The sequence below is a fragment of the Artemia sp. Qi Xiang Cuo genome, chromosome 9 (assembly GCF_049724085.1).
Source record: "Artemia sp. Qi Xiang Cuo chromosome 9, ASM4972408v1, whole genome shotgun sequence".
Taxonomy (NCBI): domain Eukaryota; kingdom Metazoa; phylum Arthropoda; class Branchiopoda; order Anostraca; family Artemiidae; genus Artemia; species Artemia sp. Qi Xiang Cuo.
Genome location: NC_142802.1, coordinates 22,210,525 through 22,234,337, shown reverse-complemented (window position 1 = coordinate 22,234,337; position 23,813 = coordinate 22,210,525). Strand labels below are relative to the sequence as shown.

General features: G+C 36.1%; 1 protein-coding gene across 7 annotated transcripts in view; it reads right to left on the bottom strand.

Annotated features, from left to right (window-relative positions):
- Positions 1-23,813, bottom strand: part of LOC148948453 (membrane-associated guanylate kinase, WW and PDZ domain-containing protein 1-like) — a 163,814-nt gene that overhangs the window by 11,709 nt on the left and 128,292 nt on the right. For all 7 annotated transcript variants that reach the window (XM_089094375.1, XM_089094374.1, XM_089094380.1 and 4 more), the window contains 2 exons: positions 20,447-20,585; positions 9,822-10,049 (listed from right to left, as the gene is read on the bottom strand). In XM_089094375.1, coding sequence (XP_088950501.1) covers positions 9,822-10,049; positions 20,447-20,585 — 367 coding nt within the window. The remainder of the gene's footprint in view (positions 1-9,821; positions 10,050-20,446; positions 20,586-23,813) is intronic.

The window sequence follows — 23,813 nt, the reverse complement described above, 5'->3', positions numbered from 1 at the left end:
GAGACGGCGCGCTGCCAGCACACCTAAAAAAAAATCGGAGCGCCGTAGATTGATCGGCCTTTGTTCAATTTAAGCATTTTTTTCCAACTATTTTTAAAAATTTGTGAAACTAAATTAGTATTAGTTTTTTCGGAATTTCTTCTTCGTTATAAGCTAGTGTTTTGGAATTCACCATTACTTTTCAGCTTCATTACTATGAATGAACCTCTGTTAAAATAAGGATGACACATCAAGCTTAATTTCTCCCAAGCACCCTTTTAATCCAAATAATTAACATTAAGACCTTAAACTCCTTGAGAATTGAATTGATCTGACGAAATAGGGAATTAAAATAAATTTCGTTGCATCATGTCTCCATGACTAATTTATGAAACCTCAAGGGAATCTGATGATTATATCTGGTTCTATGTCTTGTTCTATGGGCTAATCAATCTTTTACCCCGGGCGCAAGAGAGGTTAGAACAGTCACTGAGAGATAAACTCGAGCACTTCCCTTAAAAGATTTGACAAGCTTGTACGAGCTTGGTATGTATAAAAATAAGCTTATTTAAACGGTGCGGAGCCAACAACCAACGGTTAGCAGTAACTATTAGTCCTGTACCACTGAAAACCCTTTCTGCTGCCGCACAAATTGATGGCAACGACCGAATTTTTCTTACCAGACCTGCAATCCATGGCAGCTGAGCAGAATATCTTTTCCAGAAGGCAACAAACAGTTGGATTGATTGCATTAACCGGGATAAAACCTTTTGATCTCCTGGTATGAGCTGCAAAGCTCCTTGACGCTTAATAGCATCATTTTCATCCTGTTCTGCATCATCACTGTCCTAAAATATCATCTGATCAAGCAGCTTCCTTTTCTTTGACGTGTGATCATGGTGAGATTTAGAGTAGCTGCCTTTTTGAGAACACCTCCTAGCAACATTCACACAATGATTGGGTAGCTGATGCACTGAAAGCCCCATAGATTACAACCTCCTCTTCATGGGCCCTTTCCACTTTATACGAAAGAATTCCTACTACATTCACATGTTCGCCACAAGTTCAGTTGGAGAGACCTGGTGCGTTGATTGGACAAACTCAGTTCACAGACGATGTTATAAAGTACACTATGTCAGTCTTCAACACTAGAATCTTGGCCATTCTTACTGTATGTTCTGGTTCTATTGGCAGAGCCTCTGCACTCTACACTACAGGGGTAGCTACCTGCTTCTTTACCAAACTGGTCACAGGTTAATCACAAACTTCCCTTTCACTGGCAACTGGCAAACTATCCACTATTCACGAGTAAACAGTCGACCTTTAAGTGATAAATAAAAAAAAAATTCAAATCTGCTTTCAGTCTGCTGACCACTGGAGACTAGTTACAAGCAATTTGTAAAAGAAAACGGAACAAAAGTGCAGAAAAGGGATCTTCAACAAAACACCTTATTTTTTCTATATATTATTCATTTTATTGGGCTGTAAAGGTGCAGCAGAAGCAGGATGAAAGAAGTATTTCTTTCTGTATATCCTGGTTCTATTGGTAAGTAACTCCACCCTTTTACCTTATTCTCATCAAGGATCCCGTTCTTAACACATTTGAGCTTTACTTTCAGTAGACATAGCAGCAAAAATGTACCCAAGTTTCTGTACTTAGAATATTTATACAATGGCTACATCCTCATAGTACGTGACGGCTTCAATTCGAAGACTGCTTACAGTTTTACTTCTTACTTTGAGCGCAAAATCAATCACGCTCTACCTAGTTATTTTTCGTCTTGTTCTTCATCTGATGACAGCCTGTCTAAGGACATACAAGGTGAAAAGGGCATTGCGCTGATGTATAGACCCACGCTTTCGCGTGGAAAACTTGTGCATTGGAATTTCTACAAGGTTTACTGGCTAATATTTGAATCTTGAGAATGAAATTTTGGAAAATAGCTACTTTTAAACATTAGTGAGTATTCAGTGCCTCAAAAACTGATGATTATAGCGAAAAGCACTAACAAGTGAAAGACAATCTAAAGTTCGTAACAGACGAGTAAATCCAAAAACATTCAGAGAGTAATCCACAATTTTTGCATGTACCATTAAATAGTGAGTTTTGCCTTATACTTGGCTCTCCATTGAGCAGATAATCTTAGAAAGTAATTCGGTGCTGGAAATTCCCGGTGGCTCGCCACCGTCGATCACGATGACGGCGTGCCGACACGCCAAAGCGTTTGCAACAACAGGTCGCTAAAATATTTTCGGCGGCGTGTCGCCGGTTTTCAGCGCGGCTTCAGGAACTGAGCGGAAGGACATTTTTCCAACGAGGGATTTGCTCATTTTATGAAAGGCAACATGTCTATTAAGTCCAAACCTCGTTCTGGGTTTTCATCAGTTACCCAACATGACGAAAATGTTGCAAAAAATCTGAAAGCTTATAGACCACCGACAGACAATTGTGGATTATTGGGACATTAAAAGGCTAGGTTCAACGAATTTAAGGGCTGTCACCAAGTTTCCTCATCAAGTTCTGACTGACGATAAAAAAAAGAACGTTGAGTTAGAACCTGTCTTGCTTTGAAACGATAACTAGTAACTAAGTGAGAGAAGGAAATTTTTGCGAAAGTTTAGGCTGGCGTCTGGCCCTTATTTTAGCCCAATGTGTGGATGTGTGAATGAAAACTTATTTCATTTTGTATCCGCTGAGAGGAACGCATGTGCTATTAAACAGTTGTGTAAGTTTCTTCGTTTAGGGAATAAACATAGGGAATCATGTTTGAGGGGATAGCCTGTTACTATTTTTAGGATTTGAATTTTATTATATAGTGTTTGTTGGTTAAAATGTTGAACCCTGGTGTGTGTTTTTTTTTTTTGTCGTTTTGTTGTTCTTTTTTCTTTTTTTGATTTATATTACCTAAAGTCGTATTTTGTTCCTGAGCTTTGTTTGTAGACTGTATTATGTGTTGCTATGGCCCACAGGCTTTTTGCAATAAATCTTATCTATCCATCTTATCTTACGCAGAGTTTCTGTCAATGGCTATTACCGGTGATAAGACATGATGCTTTAGGTACGACACAGAAACAAAACAACAGATAAGCCAACGAAAGACGTCTCATCATCAATCCATAAAAAAAAATGTTGTCAAATGAAATCAAACATAAAAAAAAGTTGATTTACTTTTTGATGCCAAGGGTCAGACTGTTAATCAAACCCTTTATTTGGAAGCTTTCAGAACATAGTGCAACAGCGCTCGACAAAAAAACAACAGCATACAAACAGATTTGTGGCAGACAGGAGACTGGCTCTTTCATCACAACAATACACCGGGGCACACCGAAATGTCTGCTCGTTTTTTGGCAAAAAAATAACATGGCTCACACATCTTACAAACCTAATCTGCCTCCATGCGAATTTTCCTTATTTCCACGCATCAAAAGAGGCAGGAAACACAGACTGGACAACATCAATGAGGTTAAGAAAAACGAAAGAGTGGTTACAACCCTTTCTCTTCGACAACCTTTAAGAGGACTTAGAATTTTGTATGGCACACGGTGGACGTACACCATACGTGCGCCATACGTCCCCACGGCCGTGGGGACGGCGCAAGTAATTTTCCCTTCGGGTCCTCGCAAGAGTAGACTCCATATTTATTGATTTTTTTTTTATAAGTCTATGGTCCAACTGGCTCTTTGGTTAGTCTTGGATAATCCAGTTGAGTCATTTCCCTTCGAAACTAGCTGTAATAGAAACAAAATTGTTAGGCTACCCATGTTATTAAACTCACTCCTTGTAATATTGCTGTGAAATTTTGACTTTGTTTAGTTGGTTAGAATTAATTTCAAATTTACTTTTTTTCATTCATATTACATAATCCTAGCTTTTAGAAGTTTTTCGTTAAAATATTTCCGTTAGACGGCAGAATTTTTTTTGATATTTTCGCGGTTCTTTACCCCAAAGGAGAATATCATGGTATAATAGGTAATCTACAATAACTTTATTGTTCTTTGTCGGACTGTTTTTCCGTTACAAATCAATTATTAATTGAAAACTATCATCACCCATGGAGCTTAAAAACACTGAATATCATCTGTTGTTTCGTGTGATCAAAAATTGTTGATCATGCAACAAACATCAAATCAGTATTGATTGAATTCTTGTCTTTAATTCTCAACAAAAATCTGTTTTTAAACAGTTCATGGCACAAAGCGTAAGTAAAGAGACACCCTCGTCAATTTTAACCATCTAGAGGCTACACTAAAATGATCTTTATTTGTAATGATTTCAATTAACATTTAAAAAAAGATAAAAACAGCATAAAAAGAAGTACAACTAGATGAAAATTCAAATTTGGCTTTTATGAGAATATTTTTTTTTAGCTTTTCAGCATTTAACAACAACGTTAAGTAAGTTTGGAAGGAGTTTCGAACTGACTAGAATGCCAGTTGTAATACCATACTGTCGTCACTTAAGAGACAAAAAATACTTTGAAGATTTTCAGTTATTTTGCTTGCTCAAAAGTTCCTTAGCCCAGATAACTGCAATTTTGGAAACATGCCATTAAAATCCACCCAGTCAAGACACCATGTTTCAGACTTCCCAGTGCTTTTTCTTCAGACTTATTAGGAATTATCATAAAACATTTCCCTCATGCTCTTCTGGATCAATCCTAGGGGATCTCCCCCCCCCCCCCATTTGTACAGGGGAATTGTAGAAAAAAGAAGCGACAAAAATTCACAAGTTTTTTTTTTTGAATGAAGTTACTGGGTAGATCATACCCAGTAACCCTGCTCTGGATAGGGCCTTGATCTTCCCAAAATAAATTCCCAACTCAATTTTTTACATAGAAGAAGACCGAATTTCTTATTGGAGCTCTGGAGTGTCTGGAAAATTATGAGCTAAAGAGGAGGGCTGATTGCCCTCCAATCACTCTTGACTCTTAAGAGGGCACTAGAAATTTCAATTTTTAATCAAATTAACTCCTTTAAAATATCAATGATATTACAAGCTATGATAGAGCATCGCTGCCTGTGTCCTTATATGCCCTATATTGCTTATATGCCCTTTTAATACCAGCATGCATATAGTTTTCAAACAAGTATTTTTCAAACAAGTATTATTCAAAATTTAATTTTTAAACTTCACTTTGCACTTTACTGAAAAAATATAAATGTTTTTACCTTTATAACTTTAATAAATCAAATAATATTAACATTTTGATTACTAAAAATCAGTATATGTATATTAAACTGACAATGCACATTCATTTGTATTTTTTCAGTAAGGTGCAAATTTTGCTCTGGCCTTGGGAAGGCATAGGGGTTTTGCGCCCAACTTATGTTAATTTCTGCTCGTTTTTAGGTTGACTCGGTTATTTATAGTAATTTCTGATCGTTTTGGGTTTCATTTATTTATCGATGCTGATTTGTGGTAATTTCACGCTTAATATATTATTTGATTTTATTTTTGCTCATTTTTTGTTTAATGGAGTTCCTTACTTTTCTTTGAAAAACTTATTTTGTGGAAAAATTTTTTAAATTAATTCCTGTTCGTTTTATATTGACATAGTCTTTTCAGGGAAAAAGAAAATAATAATTTAAATCTTTTCGTTTTTTAAGACTTTATAGTTTGGCCTGCTATTTGTATGCTGGAGAAAAATTTTCAGCAATTTTTAACAGCAAAAACCTTTTTAAAGATCTTAGCACAAATGCTCCTGTATAATTTAGTTTAATACCTCCTCTAGCTCAACTGAAATAGAAATCTTGATACCATTCACAAACAAATCCGTTAACTTTCTTTGATAGCTTGGATACACTTACGCTATTTTGATTTGGTTAAATTTTACGAGCCGATGTAGCCCCGAAAGTTTGGACATAATACCCTCAGTCGTTCTTGGGATACTGCTGAGATGCCTTATTGGGAATTAGCATTAACACCGTGCATTTTGATTTAATCTTAAGGCAACATTTAATTTTTAAACATAATGGGCAAACGGGAGGGTGGGCGTGGGAGGTTGGGGGGTGGAAGGGGGATTAGTTGTCCTCCAATCACTTTCAACTCTTAAAAAGGGCATCAGCCCTTTCTATTTTCAATCGAATGAGTCCTTTTCGAAGTTACCAAGACAACTCCTTCGATACGAAGTGCTCTGGTCTAAACAACAACAACAACAACAAAAAATATCTCTAAACACTTTCAACTATTAAAAAGGGTACTAGCCCTTTGAATTTCAAATCAAACGAGACCTTTTTCACGTTTCTACGACAAAGATTTCAATAAGAAACTTATGTGCCCCCAGGGCATAACTTATAACCCTTGCCTTGAGGGTTGTGGGGGATTGTCCTCCTCAAACACATATATTTTAATTAGATGTGTCTGGGGAAAAGGTTGGGCGTGAGAGGCGGGTTAGTTGCCCTCTAATCACTTTCAACTATTAAAAAAGGCACTAGCCCTTTGAATTTCCAATCGAATGAGCCTTTTTTAAAGTTTCTACGACAACACCTTCTATAAAAAACCTTATATACCCCCGGGGCATAACTTACAATCCTTGCCGTAAGGGGGACTGTCCTCAAAAACAAAATTTTATCTGGAAATCAACTACGCTGAACAAAATGGCTATCTCAAAATTTTGACCAGATGTGTTTCGGGAAATGGTGGGCGTGGAAAATGTGTTAGTCAACTTCCAATCACTTTCGACTATTAACAAGGGCACAAGCCACTCCAGTTTCCAATTGAATGAGCGCTTTTTAAAATTTCTGCGACAACTTCTTCGATACAAAGTGCCCTGCTCATCAGGAATAAAATAATAAATAAGGCATTGTGCCACCACTGTTCTTATATGCCCCCAGGGCATAAATTAAAACCATTGTCCAGAGGGCTGCGGAGGAGTATCCTCCTCTTTACTTAGTCCCCGTTTCTTGTCTCGTTCTCGAGTGTCCTCGTTCTTTAATTTATAGGTAGCGCGCGCGCGCTGCCTATGATTTATACAAGAACTTTTTATATACACCTTATATGCCCCCAGGGCATAACTTACAACCCTTGCACTGAGGGCTCTGAGGGGGTTATCATCCTAAAAGACCTTATTTCCAGAACGTTCAACTACGTTGAACAAAATGAAATATCTCAAAATTTTGATTGGATGTGTTTTGGAAAATGGTGGACGTGAGAGGGGCGTTAGTCACAATCCAATCACTTTCAACTATTAAAACAGGCACCAGCCCTTTCAATTTCCAATTGAATGAGCTCTTTTGAAGTTTCTACGACAGCGCTTTCAATAAAAACTTTACATGCCCAGGGAATAACTTACAACCCTTGCACTGAGGGCTCTGAGGGGGGTTATCATCTTAAAAGACATAATTTAAAGAACTTTCAACTACGTTGAACAAAATGGATATCTCAAAATTTTACTTCGATGTGTTTGGAAAAATAGTGGGCGTGAGAGGGGCGTTAGTCGCTATCCATTCACTTCTCAACTATTAAAAAAGGCACTAGCCCTTTCAATTTACAATCGAATGAGCCCTTTTAAAGTTTCTACGACAACGCCTTCTATAAAAACCTTATATGCCCCCAGGGCATAACTTAAAACCCTTGCCCTGAGGGTTGTGGGGGAGCGTCCTCCTCAAAACATATTTTCTACGTTGAAATCATATATATTAACCAAAATGGCAAATTCAAAAACTTGATCGGATGTGTTTTGGAGAATGATGGGCGTGGGGGGGGGGGGGCTATTTAGCCACAAAACAATTTCGACTATTAAAAAGGGCACTAGCCACTCCAATTTCCAAACGAATGAGCCCTTTTCGAAGTTTCTACAAAAACTCCTTGGATACGAAGTGCCCGGGTATGGAGAAAAAAAAAAAAAAAAATCACAGTGCCCACATCGTTCTTTACTTATGCAGCGCTACCGCGCTGCCTATGATATCCAACATCACACGAAACTCGCAATACTCAATCTCTTAATTGTTTGCATTTAGCATATTCAGCTATTTTACTTAAAATTCGGGAATTTTATAGGCAACCGGCAAATTAATAATGAATGATTAGCTATGAAAAGATAAATATGTAAATAAAATCTATGAATTAATATCTTAAATAGTGAAATGAATAAATAAAACTTAAAATGATACATTGCCAAAGAGAAAATGAGAACACAGAATAAAAGCCAGCGCTCAAAAAAAAAAAAAAAAAAAAAAAAAAAAAAAAAAAAAAAAAAAAAAAAACACGGCAATTCAAGCCATTACACAAGCTAAGCAGTAGTGGCTTCAGGGGAGGGTGAATTCTCCCTCCTCCCTTGATATAAATGCAGTTTTTAATATTACTTATACGCATATGCCGAGGCAAAAAAGCATGAAAGATACAATGGTGACAAAACTGTGTTTTGTTGGGTTGTAAAGTTATAAAACTAATTATATCTGCCGCCTTCCTTGGCGTGAATATACCTTACATTACTACAGCTAAACCTGTGCAGCTTAAAGCTGTTTAAACTTGCTCTTATATCTTTCCATTGATCGGAAAAATTCTCACCAGTGGGATTCAATATTAGTCACTTAGTTTTAGAATCCCAAGTCTCAAAAGTTACATTTTTACATATGAACTTGATACATTCTAATACTGATACATTCTGATATGTTATAATACTCCATCACTGCCGATTCTGTGATGGAGGGGGGGGGCAGAAGTTATACCGGCAGTTCAGAAAATAATATTTAGAAATTTCCGTTTATTTCCAGCTTTTTCTAACCATCTGCAAGTGAAGATTCGACTGAAAAATCCCAACATGCGAAAAGTGTTCGTTAATAGTGTAAATTTGAAGTTCTAGGGGGGTGGTCAACTGACCCCCTTCCCTACGCCCATATTTGTACAAGTTACAATTCTGACCTGCCTGTTGACGGTTACTGGCCAAGTTACCTTTTTTTTACCTTTCGAAATCTGGTGATTTTGAACGGTTGAAAGCCAATGGCACCAACTTTGGGAGCAGGGGAGTGGGGTGGGGTGGGGGTGTTAATTGACCCCCTCTAAATCATATTAAATTTATTTTGTATTTTAATTCTGAAAATCGAAAAAATGCCCCCCCCCCCCCGATTTTGAAATATAACTTTTTTTTTATCTTCATTAAAAAAAATGTTTCTCTCCCTCCCCTTCCCCCAACTTTCTGTGAATAGTTGCCACTGTTGAAAACTAGGCAAATCATATTCAATTTATGTACTCTCCAATAAATGCATATGTTGGGCAAATATTGATACCAATGCTATTTCGATGAATTTCCATTAATATGATCTTTATGGGTTACACCTTAAGTAAGATACAGCTTAGAAGATGAAGGACTAGAGAAAAAGAATAGGAACACCAATAGAGTCAGTCATATACATTTTACCCAATAGAAATCTAAAATATGGCTGGTTTCTATAAGTAATTTCATTCAAAATCAGTAATGATCAAAGAGTCTAGCAATATAAGGTCTTTAATTATAATTTAATAATTAATTAAATAATTATTTTAATAAGTCAGTAGTTACGTGGACTTTTGCACGACCGTGAACCCTCAAAGGTTTTTCTTAAGTGCTTAAGCGTTGTTTATTTTAAAAATAAAATTATTTTATTTAAAAATTAAAAGCGTTGTTTATTTTGTTTAACCATTTGTGAATGTTAAAATAAAAAAGTTGAAGTTTGGTGGTTAAACCTAACAGCTTTTAAGTTACCCCAGTCGAGCTATTCTGTTTGGTATCTACTTCTTCTTATTTATTAAAAAATCAAATCATTTGACAATTGAAACAGAGCAAAAAAGAATGGTGCATTAAGAGAAACGGGCATAATAAAAACGGATCACCGTAATTAGATTGCGCCGTAAAAACACTTACTTGTACTGGATGCAAGTCCGACGGACTGGTGGGGATGTACTGGCCCATTTGTTGTATGCGACCCAATCCAGGGTTGGCCGTACGATTGATTGCTCTCATTTGGTGTACTATAAGCAGGCGCAAGATGTGGTTGAGACATAGAGCTCCCAGGCCTAGTCTCTGAATACCCACTATGGTTTGTTGAGCCAGGGTTGATGGGACTTAGTTGTGTCATATTATCTATTTCACCTGTGAACAAAAAAGGAGGTAAAAAAGAAATATACTTTTAAATATAACCATAGTTTATGTATACAAATGATATCCAATCACAGAGTCAATACTAACTGGTTGCCTTAAGCACAACCTAGCACTAGAAACCAGTAACATATAGAAGAATTACTAGCAGAGGTATAGGCCATCTCCAAGGTATGGGTGATTTTTTTTTTTTTTTTCAGCAAAAACTTAGCATCGTCTCAATCTTATCATAGACTTCTTCTTTTCATTTATATGAAAACAAGATATATATATATATATATATATATATATATATATATATATATATATATATATATATATATATATATATGTGTGTGTGTGTGTTTGTGTGTGTGTTATTTTTTTATTCTTGTTCAAAATTTTTGGAGGGTTTTAAGACTTCTAAGAAGATGGATGAAAATCAATCTTAACCCCTCTCCTGAGCTTGATTTGACTAAGCCCCCTTCCACTACAGCTATAATACCTATTATCTGACACTGAAATTTTATGACAAACCCAGTCCTTCTGCACTCACCCTCTCTAGACAAAGGGGCTCCAGGCCTATATCTCTCAACGGGAAAAAATTGCACAAAAGTATACCACTGTGGTAATGTAGGCATCAATGTAGTGATGCCTAGAGGCAAGGGACTCTGAATCGACAACATGTGGTATAATATGTATCTGAACTTATAATATATATAATTATAACTGAACTTATATAATATATAATATATACTTAGTAAGAGTAGTTCAAGCTAGTATTTCTGAAAATACTGTTATAATTAGTACAGTTGGGCCCCGATGATCGCAAGAGAGTACACCCTATTTCACCCTACAGGTTGGGATCAAGTTACAACTTTCCATAAGTTTTTTTTCCTGGAGGGGGGAGTATGGGGACTTATAATTTTGTATTCGAAGGAAGGGGGAAGATTATTTCTTATCCAGTTTCTCCTAAAGAGTATATTCTAAGGGTTTTTCTTTATTACACCAGTCGTCCTACAGGTTCTTTGTCTAGATGAGATAGATATAGATTTAGATATTAGGATAGATGTAGGTACCATAATTCATCTTTTATTCCTCCCCCAGGGAGGGTCTAATAGCTCTTGATATTAATGCTAAGCTCGACAGATGTAGATATAGGTCTTTGTCTAGAATATACTGTACAATATATATATATATATATATATATATATATATATATATATATATATATATATTATATATATATATATATATATATATATATATATATATTCAACACTCACTAGCTTCTATCCATCTATGCTAATGAGGCTATAATTACAAGACAAAACAAAAACATAAAAGAAAAAAGTATCACTTTCAAGCCCGATCTACAAACTGAAAAAAAAAAAAAAAAAAAAAAATTACACCAATAATGATGTCATGTGTTTTCTCCATTACGTGTGGAGTAATTATTAAAGAATTTCTTAATTACATCTCAAGCGGAAATGAGCAAATTGTCCAAAATAAATCACCTTATCATAACTATGACACTTGAATCACCAGGACTGTATTTAACAAGAGTCAATTGAGACACGGCAAATATTATGCTGGAAAAGACAGAGAATGAGGATAATATACACAGGGCCAATCCTACAATTGCGTACGGGGACAACCAAAATATTTCGAGAGAGGGGGTCCGTAACTTCCGTGCAAATTTTTCTTCAATTCATACGAACTTTTCAACACAAAAATTGTAACAAAATTGCACAAATACGCTATATAAAATTGCAAATTTACAATTTTCAAAGGGCCTTCGGGGACCGAACCCTCAAAAACTCTAAACCTTCAAGAATTTCTGGGCACTTCATATTCAAATCAACAAATATCTTTTTCTAATTATTGGACCCCTTCCCCTCAAGATATTTCTTATTATTGACCCCCCCCCAAGAAAAATCCTTCGCACGTGCCTGAACCACCCGATCTCCTGAAAAATCAAATGATTTAAAACTTGAAAAAATGAAAAAAAAAGTATGAAGAAGAAAAAACTCCAGTAAAAAAGGAAGGTTTAAAAAAAAACTTAGAGTAGTAATGATAGACAGTTTCGCTGTATCTCGTTTGTTGAACTTTACTTTCAAGGTATCTAAACTCCACTACCTCCTTTATCCCGCGGTATATACCCAGTGGTGAGTCACTTGTCACCATGCTGTTTTTATTTTTTTTTATTTTTTTTTTCAGGGTAGATCTTCAGTCTCATAAGATTCTATTTCTCTCGGATTACCCTGGGAGGATCCTGGAGCCTACCCTTGTTTGTCTCCATCAGGAAGATATCATCGAGAAAATCAAGATATACTAGTCACTTACCACATATTTCGATGTATAACCCCGCGCAATCAAGCAACACACAATGAATTACAAGGTTAAAAAGCAGAAAAGAGAGGAAGCACCCTTATTTTTCCTTTGTGGATTCGAATGCAGCATTTAGCACTTTCGTGCAGCACATCCGTGAATAGAGTCGAGGGGTTTTACAAATACACAAAAAGACAAGGGACATCTCATGTATCCATTCTCTACAATCCTCGATCAACAAGCGTGGAACATATACAAGGTCAGAGCACCAGCAAGATGGGCACAAACCATATTGCTCGTCTCGAAGGTGTAACGAAGGATCATCTGTTAAAGTAGTTTCCCCGGTATAGAGAGGAGACTGATGCCCCCTCTAGTTATCGTACTTCAATATATCTCCTTTCTTAAAAAAGCTTGATGGATAATGAAAAGCTTGATTAGCGCATCATGCACTAATTTTAATTCTCATGGATAACAATTAATAAAACACACATGCGTAATTTTAGACTCAATACGAATATTTGAACAGGGCTTTATTAACCATTTAAAAGCATATCCCCCGCCTATAAACGAGGAAAACCTTTATAAAAATTCCTATCTGTAGAAAAGTACCAGGTAAGGATTTCGCAATTAAGTCTTGTGACTAGCATTAAAGACTACTACTACTATGACCAACTTATTAGAGCACCAAGCAGCCAGAGGCTAACACGGCTGCGTGCGCTCATCCTCCACGCCAATCCATTCAAAGCTTCACTACCCCCCCCCCCCACTCTCCCAAGAAGTTCCGATTTCCTTTACGTCCTTTCTTATGACATCTTCTCATCCCATTCGGGACCGACTTGCTTTTCGTTTGGCCTCAGACAGATGACCGAAAAGCATAAAAACACACATGCGAGGGGAAGGGAGCTTTCAGACCCCAAAACTTAAATTGTATAATTCTCACCGCAATTTCCAATGTTTTATATTAGTTCTCATTCAGCATCCGCCAGTGAAGGTCACATATATTTTGTAAAGGATTAAAGAGTGACATAATTTTGTAAAGGATTAAATCTTACGCAATTACCTGAATGCACTCAAATATCGGAGATGGATTTTTTGACTGGATTGTTATTACTCGGTGACGTCACTGATTAGTTATTGTTACAATGCAAGCGGATAGAGGTGATTCTACAATGAACAGTCAGTTTCTACAAGAGATAAATTTTAAGCTGGATTTGCTGCCGGAATTGACATCAAAAATAGACGCTCTCCCGAAACTTGTGGAAAGTGTAACTTCTGTCGAGGCACAGTTAGCACAAGTGAATGTTCAGCTAAAATCGAACGCAGAAGCTAACGAGAAACTGAAGAGTGAATTGATACTGGTTCGCCAAAATTTAAAGTCAGCCATGCTTAGAGCTGACCGCTTAGAGGATGAGTTGCGGCGCAGCAATGTTATAATCTGCAACTTTGAGGCGGCGGATCCGAGAAGGTATACCCTTAGTGAAGAGATTATGAAGGTTTTGAACGACGTAATTCCCAATTTGCGCCTCACCCGCAGTGATGTAAGAGACTCTTTCCGATTGAAGGCTGGTCCTATTGTTCTAAAGCTAAATTCGATGGATGTAAGAAATATGATTTTAAGGGGAAATCCACTTCTACAAGAATATGGACTTTCTGCTGCACCCGATTATAGCCCCGCCCAGCGTGAAGCTAGAAAGCACCTCAGAGTAAAAATGAATAAAGCTCTTTCTGAAGGTCGTTCTGCCTATCTCAGGGGTGTCAAACTCTATGTGAACGATGCTATGTTTAAATATGATGAGCTATCGAATAAGGTTATATATGAGACTCCGCGCACCACGTAAAAAGTACAAAAGGCAAGAGCACCTACTGCAGGTGCCTTTAATAAGGGCAGCGAAGTTGTTAATCGAGGAAATGCGGAAGACAATTCGGTTAGCGATGCAACAATGTCGGATAGCGATGCGGAAACAGTAGTTGAAGTTGATGTGAATAACCCCGCACCTACTGGCAGTAAAACCTACCATAAAGACGCTAATTTAGCGAGGTCTCCATTAAAGGGTAATGATAAGAAGACGCGAGAATTATCGGAAGTTATTAGTCCTGAAGAACAATCAAGGGGAAAGAGTAGGAATGTTTCCAGGCGAGTGTCGCCCACGGGTGGTTGGCCAAATAGAGCTGGTCGGTACGTGCCGAGGGGCCCCCGTGGTGGTACCCCCTATAGTAACAGATATCGTGACTGTTAACGTATTACTCAGAAAGATTAAGATTTTGATGCAGCTAATACAGAAGAGCGACAGATACACAGTGACTAGGAAAAACCCGGCCATATACATCGAATAAGTTTAGTAACCTGGAACGTACAAGGTGTGAAAAATAAAGTGAAACAGATTAGTGAAGATTTAAAGTCAATCGATAATATAGGGTTTAGTTGAAGCATGGCATCGCGCAAGTGACCCTCCGATATTCGACGGTTTTATTGTTGAGCTTGTTGCGCGAAAGCCAGCTGGAAACATGCGCTGCTATGGAGGGATAACCGTGTTACTAAGTAAAGCTCGTTTCCGTTCTTATCATAGAATTGCTAGTAATTCAGAGAACATTCTTTGGGTACGGTTGGAGTTAGTGAGAAATAAATGGATGACTTTAGGATCTGTGTATATAGCGCCTCAGAATAGTTCCTATAATAGAGAGGAAACATGGGATGTGTTAGCTGAAGAGTTAAGTAGACTAAAAAGGGATTTTACAGAGGATGTTTTTGTTGTTATGGGGGATTTTAACGCTTATACGGATGCTTTATGAGAAATGGAGAGTGTTTCGTTCCGAGAAGTGCCTGACTTGGTTCCATCTGAGTATGGAATGCCTAGAAGTAGCAGAGATATGGATAGGAGGTTGACTTGTTGGGGGAGAAGGCTCTAGCAGTTCAGATCGGAGAATGGTCTAATAATTGGGAATGGGAGATTTGTAACTAATGGGGGAGTCCGGGAGTCTACATATATATCAAGAGCTCGTCCAAGTCTGATAGATTATGTGTTGGTTGACAGTGGGATTGCAGCTCAATCAGTTGATGTTGAGGTACTTCAGTCAGTTGGTTCTGACCACTGGCCAGTTAAGTTAGAGTTGGGTTTAGAGGTTGAAGGTAAGAGGAGCGGTATTGGAAAAAGGTATGAGACAGTCGGTCAAGAAAAGGTTAGAGTTCGAAAACCGTTAAAAAGAGATTGGAATAATAAAGAAATTGATAATATGAATAAGATAATAGCGAGACCGGAAGTAATGGATAGATTAGAGGAGATTAGAAATTTAGATTGCGGTGCTGAGGAACTCCTTGCCGAGTTATGTGAGTTAGTGCACCAGTGGTCTAGTAAAGCGGTAGAAAGGAAAGTTAAATCAGGAGATAAAGGATATTGTGATGAGGAATATAGAAGGTTAAAGCAGGAGGTAGAAACAGAATTAGAAATTGTTAGGCAGTGCCAGGATGAAGAATTGCGGTTAGAAGCGTTGAATTTTTATAGAGTTAAGAATAGGGAATATAAGGAATAGCTGAAGAGGAAAATCAGGGAGTGGGATAGTTGAGGAAGGAAAAAAATGATGTCGGATTTCACACTCGAGAATGTTAAAGAATTTTGGAGTAGAATGAGAAAGGAAAGAGCTAATATTTCAGGTCGAACGCCTTCACCGGAGTCTTGGCCTGGTTATTTTGAGAATTTAGAAGGAGACAGTGAAGGGCTAGAAGAGGATAGTCAGTCGTCATGTTCAGGTGAAAGTATTTTCCCGCTGCAGGAGAATGATTATGAATTAGTAGGGGAAGTGACAAGAGAGGAGGTTAGAGAAGTACTTAGTAAGATGAAAGGAGGTTCAGCACCAGGTTTGGATGGGATACCAGCCTGGGTGGTTAAGAAACTTTTGTCGGTGTTTTTGTCGATATTAGTTATAGCATTTATTAGTATTGTCTCTACAGGTAAGTGACCAGAATTGTGGAAGACTTCAGTTGTTATACCACTTTTTAAGAAGGGGGTCCCTAGCTCGAATGATAAATATAGGCCCATAGTTCTAGCACCAGTTTTTAGTAAAGTGTTAGAAAAATTTTTAGATAGGAAGTTAGATAGGTGGTTAGATAAAAATAAGATTATAAATGAAGAGCAAGGAGGATTTAGGAAAGATTGTAGTACAGCAGATAGGGCATTTGTGCTTAGAGCTTTAGTCGATAAGTATGGAAGAGGGAATAGCCGTCTATATGCAGCTTTTTTAGACCTAAGAAAAGCTTTTGATAATGTTGAGAGGGTGCTTTTGGTAGATATTCTGAGAAGTATTGGTTTACCTAGTATTTTTGTGAGGTTAGTTATTAGCATGTATTGCGGAACTAAGGCGGTAGTAAAGGTAATAGATCAGGGTTTTTATAGAGTATATAGAAACCGTAAAGGGGTAAAACAAGGTAGTGCTCTTTCCCCCCGTTTGTTTTGCATTTTTATAAATGATTTAGTTCAGTTTTTGGAAAGAAGGTGGGCTCCGACAGTGGGTCTTGGTTCAAAATTATTTTCAGTTTTGCTTTTCGCTGATGATTGCGTACTTGTAGCTAAGTCTGCCCATGAATTACAGATTCTGTTAGATCTTGTTGCAGATTACTTAGATCTGAAGAAGCTCCAACTTAATGTTAAGAAGACAGAAATAGTTATTTTTGGTAAAAGAAAGGATGAAGAATGTAATGGTAAGTTTATGTTTAATGGAGACGAAATAAAGATAGTTGAAAATTCAAAATATTTAGGTTTTGTATTTCAAAATAATGGTAGTTGGTGTGCCCACATTAAAGAGTCAGTAAAAAGGGGGAAAGTGGCTATATCAACAGTTTTTAGGAATGGTACAGTTATGGGTATTAAAAGTCTGGCAATTGCATAAGAGAATATTTTTAACGAAGATTATGCCAGTTATTCATTATGGTGGGGAATTATGGGGGATGGAAGCGGCAGAACAGCTGGTGACACTTCAATCAATTTATTACAAAAGGATTTTCGGTCTCCACAAGACTACGCATACCCACTTTTTGAAAGGGGAGCTAGAGCTTTTTTCGCTCTGTAAACATAGGCTGGTTCAGGTCGTTAGATTTGGGATGAACATAGTGCAGGTACCACGAGGTAAACTTATTAGAGAGGCCTATGAAGAGCTACTTGCTTCAGGGCGTAAGAGGTCATGGCCGTTTAGGGTTAAATCCTTATTAGACAGATTAGGATTGTCATATATATGGAAAAGATTAGAAGATCAGAAGATACAGACATGGGGGAATGAAATTGAGAGATCTGAGACATTAAGCGTTTATTAGGATGTTAAAAACGTGTTTGGCCCCGAGATTTACTTTGAGTTTAATTTGTCAAGTAAGTATTTGTCATATTGGTTGTAGCTGCGGGCCAACTGTTTGCCATTAAGATGGAAGAGTAAATTATTTGAGAAAGGTAAGAGGTTCCAAGCGTCTAGGTCCAAGTGAGAGGAAAATCTGGACCATTTTCTGTGCCGGTGCCAGGGGCTTACTGATTTGAGAGAGGGTATTTTGGGGGAAAGTAATTTTTCACTTCGGGGCATGTTGTCTCAGACGGTACATAGCCTCAAGTGTAGATTATATAGATTTGTTGATTAGGCACTAAAGATAGGAAAGGAACTATTGTGAAGAAGATTTTCTATGGTTTGGAATAAAAATGCTGAAGGGAATTTTACTTTTGTTTTCCGGTTATATTTGATGTATAGTGTGTATGGCCCTGTAGGAAGGCTTTTGAATACAAAATTATTATTATTATTATTATGTGTGTGACATTTTGTGCAATTATATGAGTTAGTTTTATATTATTATGTGTGCTTTTGTGTTGCAATTGTTCTGCTATTTTATTTTTATTCGCTATGGGCTATGTTTAGTTATTGTTATATTTGTTATTATCATGTGTTTTGACTTTATATGCAACTGTGTTTGTTTTTGCCATGGCCCAAAGAGGCTTTTGTTTTGCAATAAATATCTATCTATCTATCTATCTATTATTCACCTTTTTTTTTAAGATTTCTTCAAGTTTGTCCCCCCCCCTCGAAAAAAAAGCAAAAAATTAAAACTATGCATGAGTGCATGCAAAAATACATCGTTACATAGGCCTAATCAACTAATTAAGAGTATAAATTATTAGCTAACTTACTTAGTAGAAGCAAAAGGATTCAAGTAAGTCAGTATTTAGGATTCAAATAAAACAACACAACATTTTACGATATAATATTCCCTCAAATCAAGCTAGGAAAAGGAAGCCGCAAACAAATAAAAAGAAAACTGGAGGTAGCGGCACACACAATATCGAGCAATTTATACCAACAAATAGGTATGTCATGGATAGCATGTGTTATAGACAGACTCGTATGGTCTAACTTTTACATTGCCAAGTTCATTTCTAAGAAATTTTTGCAATGACGTTTTAAAATATATGCTAAAAATTTATTATTTACGCTCGAACTTCGGTTTGTAGTCGCCAAATATTCGTTTAAACCATTTGTCCCTAAGATCCAATATTTTGTTTGGCGCAAGAGCAGCATTTGAACCGGCATAGCAGATGTTGGACCATGTCCAAAAGTGGAAAAAAGGCAACATCTTCCCCGAAAAAGGATAAAGCTGCAATTTGGTAAAAATGCTCCTTTCCAGTTATTAAATGATCGACAGAGAAGCGCAATGAATGTCAAAGCTTCCTTCTTCTAATATAGAGCATAAGACTAGAAGGAAATAGGGCGAGTTCCCGATAAGATTATGAATTTGTACCGGTATATCGTAAGGCCTATTATATCAGTGTGATGGCATGGCTAAGCTGAGTAGGACTTGTATGCCATAAAAACCAATGATGCAATTTAAACTTACCTTAAAGAAGATAAGAAAAATTGTTAGTGATGTAAATTAACATTGAACCGACGCATTCTTTTATCGTCCTTGACGATCTTTTATCGCCAAAAATCGTCCTTGTCGGCCAGCCATCTAGGGTCAAACGAAAAGCAGGTCGTCCCCGAACGGGGTGAGAGGAATTAAAGATGAAGGCTTCGAATAGATTTGGATGGAGGAGCGTGCGTAGCTTAATTAGCCTCAGTCGGCTTGGTGCTGCAGTGAATTGTTAGTTGTAGTAGCATTAATCTTTTATACAGACAGACCGCATTATAAAGGAAGACCGGAGACAGGAATGGCAATACACCAGGAGTCACCTGAGAGGACAATGAAGATGACACGTTTTGTCTCAGAAAGTGTACAACAGCCTTACTAGCTGAGATATTTTAAAGATAGTAGAGAACCCAAAGAGTAGACAAAAAGAGAGCCTGTAGGATAAGAGGCTGTTAAGGCTCTAAGCATCGGGTGAAAATGTGTGGGCCCTATGAAACACAGGAAAATCTGGAATAGTAAATGAGAAAAGTAAAGTATATGAAAAAGTAAAGTAAAAAGTAATGTCGAGAAGCCAAGAGCGTTCTTAAGAAAAAACAGCCATACACTCAACAAACACTAATCGATGTTCAATTAATCAGAAATTCAACTTTTTACGGAAACCATAACAACAAATGGAAATTTTCCCAACACTTGGAAACTATTGTTAATCCCTGTTATCCGAGATTAGCAATAATCGTAGAAACACGAAAATGTTACAGAAAAATGATTCAGCCTTAATAGGAGAGGCACTAGATATATTCTACAGATTAGAAGTGAACCTGAAGGAAGTCGTTCAAAACACCGTTTAACTATGACTGAAGGTATATTACAAAACTGAAGAGGCCTGTCCCCCCAACCAAAAAACTAGTTGTTCGTGGTATTTAGTCAGTGGGGCTAATAGGCCTGAGCTCTGGCATGGACCCGCGTCTTATGCTCATCCTTTTTTATTTATAATTATTTCTTAACCCTTCTTGCAATTCCTGAACATAGCTAAGAGTCCATCTTAAAAGCCAGAGGACGATCTATATGAGGGAAGAATCCCTCAACTTTCATCTAATGTTTTCTCTTCCCTTTTTATTTCATTTTAGTTGATCGAACCATTATTTTCTGTTTGGTAGCGACAGCCCTCCATTTAAAACCTTTTAAATAAGTTAAATTACAACAAACTTACTTAGCGCAGAAGGTATTTTAGAACTCCTTCGAACCAACAGTCTCACAGTAGGACCGCCATTTTTGATCACTTCAATTGCTTCACTATGTGCCATGTCGGTGGTGCTTATTCCATTTATTTCTACTAACTGATCTCCAATCTAGGAGAAAAAAAGGGTTAGGTAACTTATAGCTTATTCTAAGTATTTTGAAATGAGTTGGAAGTAGTTACGCTGAGGGAATCTACGTAAATTTGTAGTTAACCACATAATTTAACTGAGATGAACTTGAATACATCACCTGGTGCCATTTTTATGATCTTTCACAGTTCAATAATTATTCCTGGTGAAGGTTACCTTTTGAACCCTTAAAGGTCCCAAAACCTAGCCTAATTTTAAAAAAAAGCCTGGAAACCCTTAAAAATGACATCAGAGCAAAACTGATGTCATTTTTCAGGGGTTTTAGGCTCTTTTAACAATATTCTGCAAATTTGTTTTCAAAATTATATTTTACTATTAACACTAATGAAAAATAATGATCACCATTCCTGATTCAGCTACAAATAAAAATTTTTTTCACTAGTCAGTTTTTTTTTCAACACATTTTTGAACTTTTAGTTACCATGGGCTGTTTTGAGCCCTTTTAGCCCTTCAAGGGCTCAAAATTTAATTCCCCCCAGAAGTGATTATTGATCTATGGAAGAGCATAAAAAAGGCATCAAGTGATGTATTCACTTTCATTCTAGCTAAATTATGTTGTCAAATAAAAATTCACCTAAACTGAAAGAATACCTTTGAAAACACCAGACGGTCCACAGTCGGTAAACATTTAAAATTGTGTTTCACAACGGAGTATAGATGCAAAATCGAAACTAAATTTGAGAATCTTTATCTGAAATACCAAGGACACCAAAAATGAAATCGGATTCTTTTAATTAGTTAAGTGGAAGCCTACAGAACCATATACGTCTTAAAATTTTTAGGAAAACCCGGCAACTCAATCTTTAATACATAAATAAAAAAACAAGCTTTTTTTAACTTAAAGTAAGGAACGACATTAAAACTTAAAACGAACAGAAATTATTCCGTATATGAAAGGGGCTGTCCCCTCCTCAACGCCTCGCTCTTTAGGCTAAAGTTTTTTATTGTTTAAAAAAATAAAGTTATGGGAAAGAGTCAAACTTTAGCGTAAAGAGCGAGGCGTTAAGGACGGAAACGTTCCTTTCATATACTTTACGGAATAGTTCATATTTGGTTCATGTTGTAATGTCGCTCCTTACTTTGAGTTAAAAAAAAACTTGTTTCTTTACTTAATTTCTGAAAGTTTTTGAACTAATGCAGCTTTGATTTTGGCTCACCGTACATGAATAATTAAAACGAAATTCGCATATTAATTTTTTCTTTTTTTGGCTAATTGGCTTTCTCGAAATTTTGTTCTGACGTAACTTACGAATTAACTTCCCTAATAAATTTCTATTTTCGTATATATTTAATACGTATGTTAGGGAGCTCGCTCTCTAGTCAATATTTAAGTCTTTATGCGGAAGCTAGAATTTTTTTTGAACCCCCAACCCCTGAATCACAAAGGCCGGTTAATTAGCATAGATAGCTCCTTTGAAAGTACTTAAAAACTTTAGCGTAAAGAGCGAGGTATTGACTAGGGGGCGAACCCCCTGAAACACGTAATAATTTCTGTTCGTTTTAAGTTTTAATGTTGCTCCTTACTTTCAGTTGAAAATAACATGTTTTTTTATTTAATTTCTGATCGTTCTTTAAATTAATTAAAAAAAAACTTTCATAAAAAATAAGTTTTTCAAAGAAAAGTAAAGGCCATTTTAAACTTAAGCTCAGCAGATACAAATACCTTTTAAAATTCAAACTCAACACGACCAGAAATTAAATAAACAATCATAGCAAAAACATAAAACAAGTAATAATATAAATTAATAAATAGATATTAAAGCGAGTAATGCTTATACTGAATATGAAAATTAAGCTTAAGACTAAAAAAATATTTTCCTATTTAAGAACAAATGAAAGTTAAATTGAAGAGAAAGTAAATAAACAGTTAATGCAAATAAACATACATTAGATATTAATGTAAATTAATAAGTGTATCTTTAAATGAATGAAACTTAAATTGAATATGCAAATTAAGCTTGAAACAAACAAAAATCACCACAAACAAGAGTTTGGGTATGACCTCCTTCTCTCACTGTTTAAGTCTAAAACCTACTGCGTCATTGGCGCTTTACTGAAAACCAATTTTGTGACAAATATTGTACTTATCTCTGAAGATAAACATTAAAATTATAGTAACATTCTGAACTGATGAGCTTTCAGCAATTAATATCATTATACATCAAATATTCAGTTTAATTTATTAGCTCTTTTTAAAGTTGTTAAAAACGAATATAGTGTCACTACAAAAAAGTGTTATGGATACTATCTGCTTTCCTTTTTTTAAATAAAAACCAGCAACCAACAGCGTTTCCTTCGCTCTGCTAAAGTTGGAGAATATTGCGAACACACTCCTGTCTAGTTTCTACTGCATTGAACTTAAAAATACCATAGCAGTACTACTATTTCTTCAACAGATGAGCCTTTCTACGAACTTTGTCATATTGCGCCAATTGTTATGTAAGTTACAGATAATGCTTTTCGAGGCATACTAAGACGCATCTAGTTTTAAGTAAAGCGTCAACGACGCAGTAGGTTTTAGACTTTTACAGTGAGAGAAGGAGGTCATACCCAAACTCTTGTTTGTGGTGATTTCTGATTGTTTCAGGCTTAATTTGCATATTCAATTTAAGTTTCATTCATTTAATTATATATTTATTAATTTAAATTAATATCTAATGTATGTTTGTTTGCATTGACTGTTTATTTAATTTCTGTTCGTTTTAAGTTTCATTTGTACTTCAATAGGAAAATATTTTTTTCGTCTTAAGCTTGATTTTCATATTCAATCTAAGCATTACTCGCTATACGATCTATTAATTCATCTAAACTATCATCCGTTATATCTTTGCCATGGTCTTTCACCTGACTTCTGTCTGTTTTTGGTCTCCTTAACATTCTAATAACCATTACTAGTTGTTTTGTGTTTTAATTTTAAAAGGTATTGGGGCCATCTGTTCATAATTTTTAATTTGCCATTACAATTATTTTTAAAACATATTTTTTTCGAATTTTTTTTCTTAATAAATTTTTGTTCGTTTTTGATTGCAAAAAATTTAAAGTTTTTAAAAATTCCTTATTTAAAAATCAAACTTTTTTTTTTTTTAAATCAAATATTCATCAAAGTATCAAAACTTATATCAAAGTAACAATATTAAACAATATTGAAAAAATAGGTTTGTGTCAACCTCGGAGTTTTTATTATCTGAT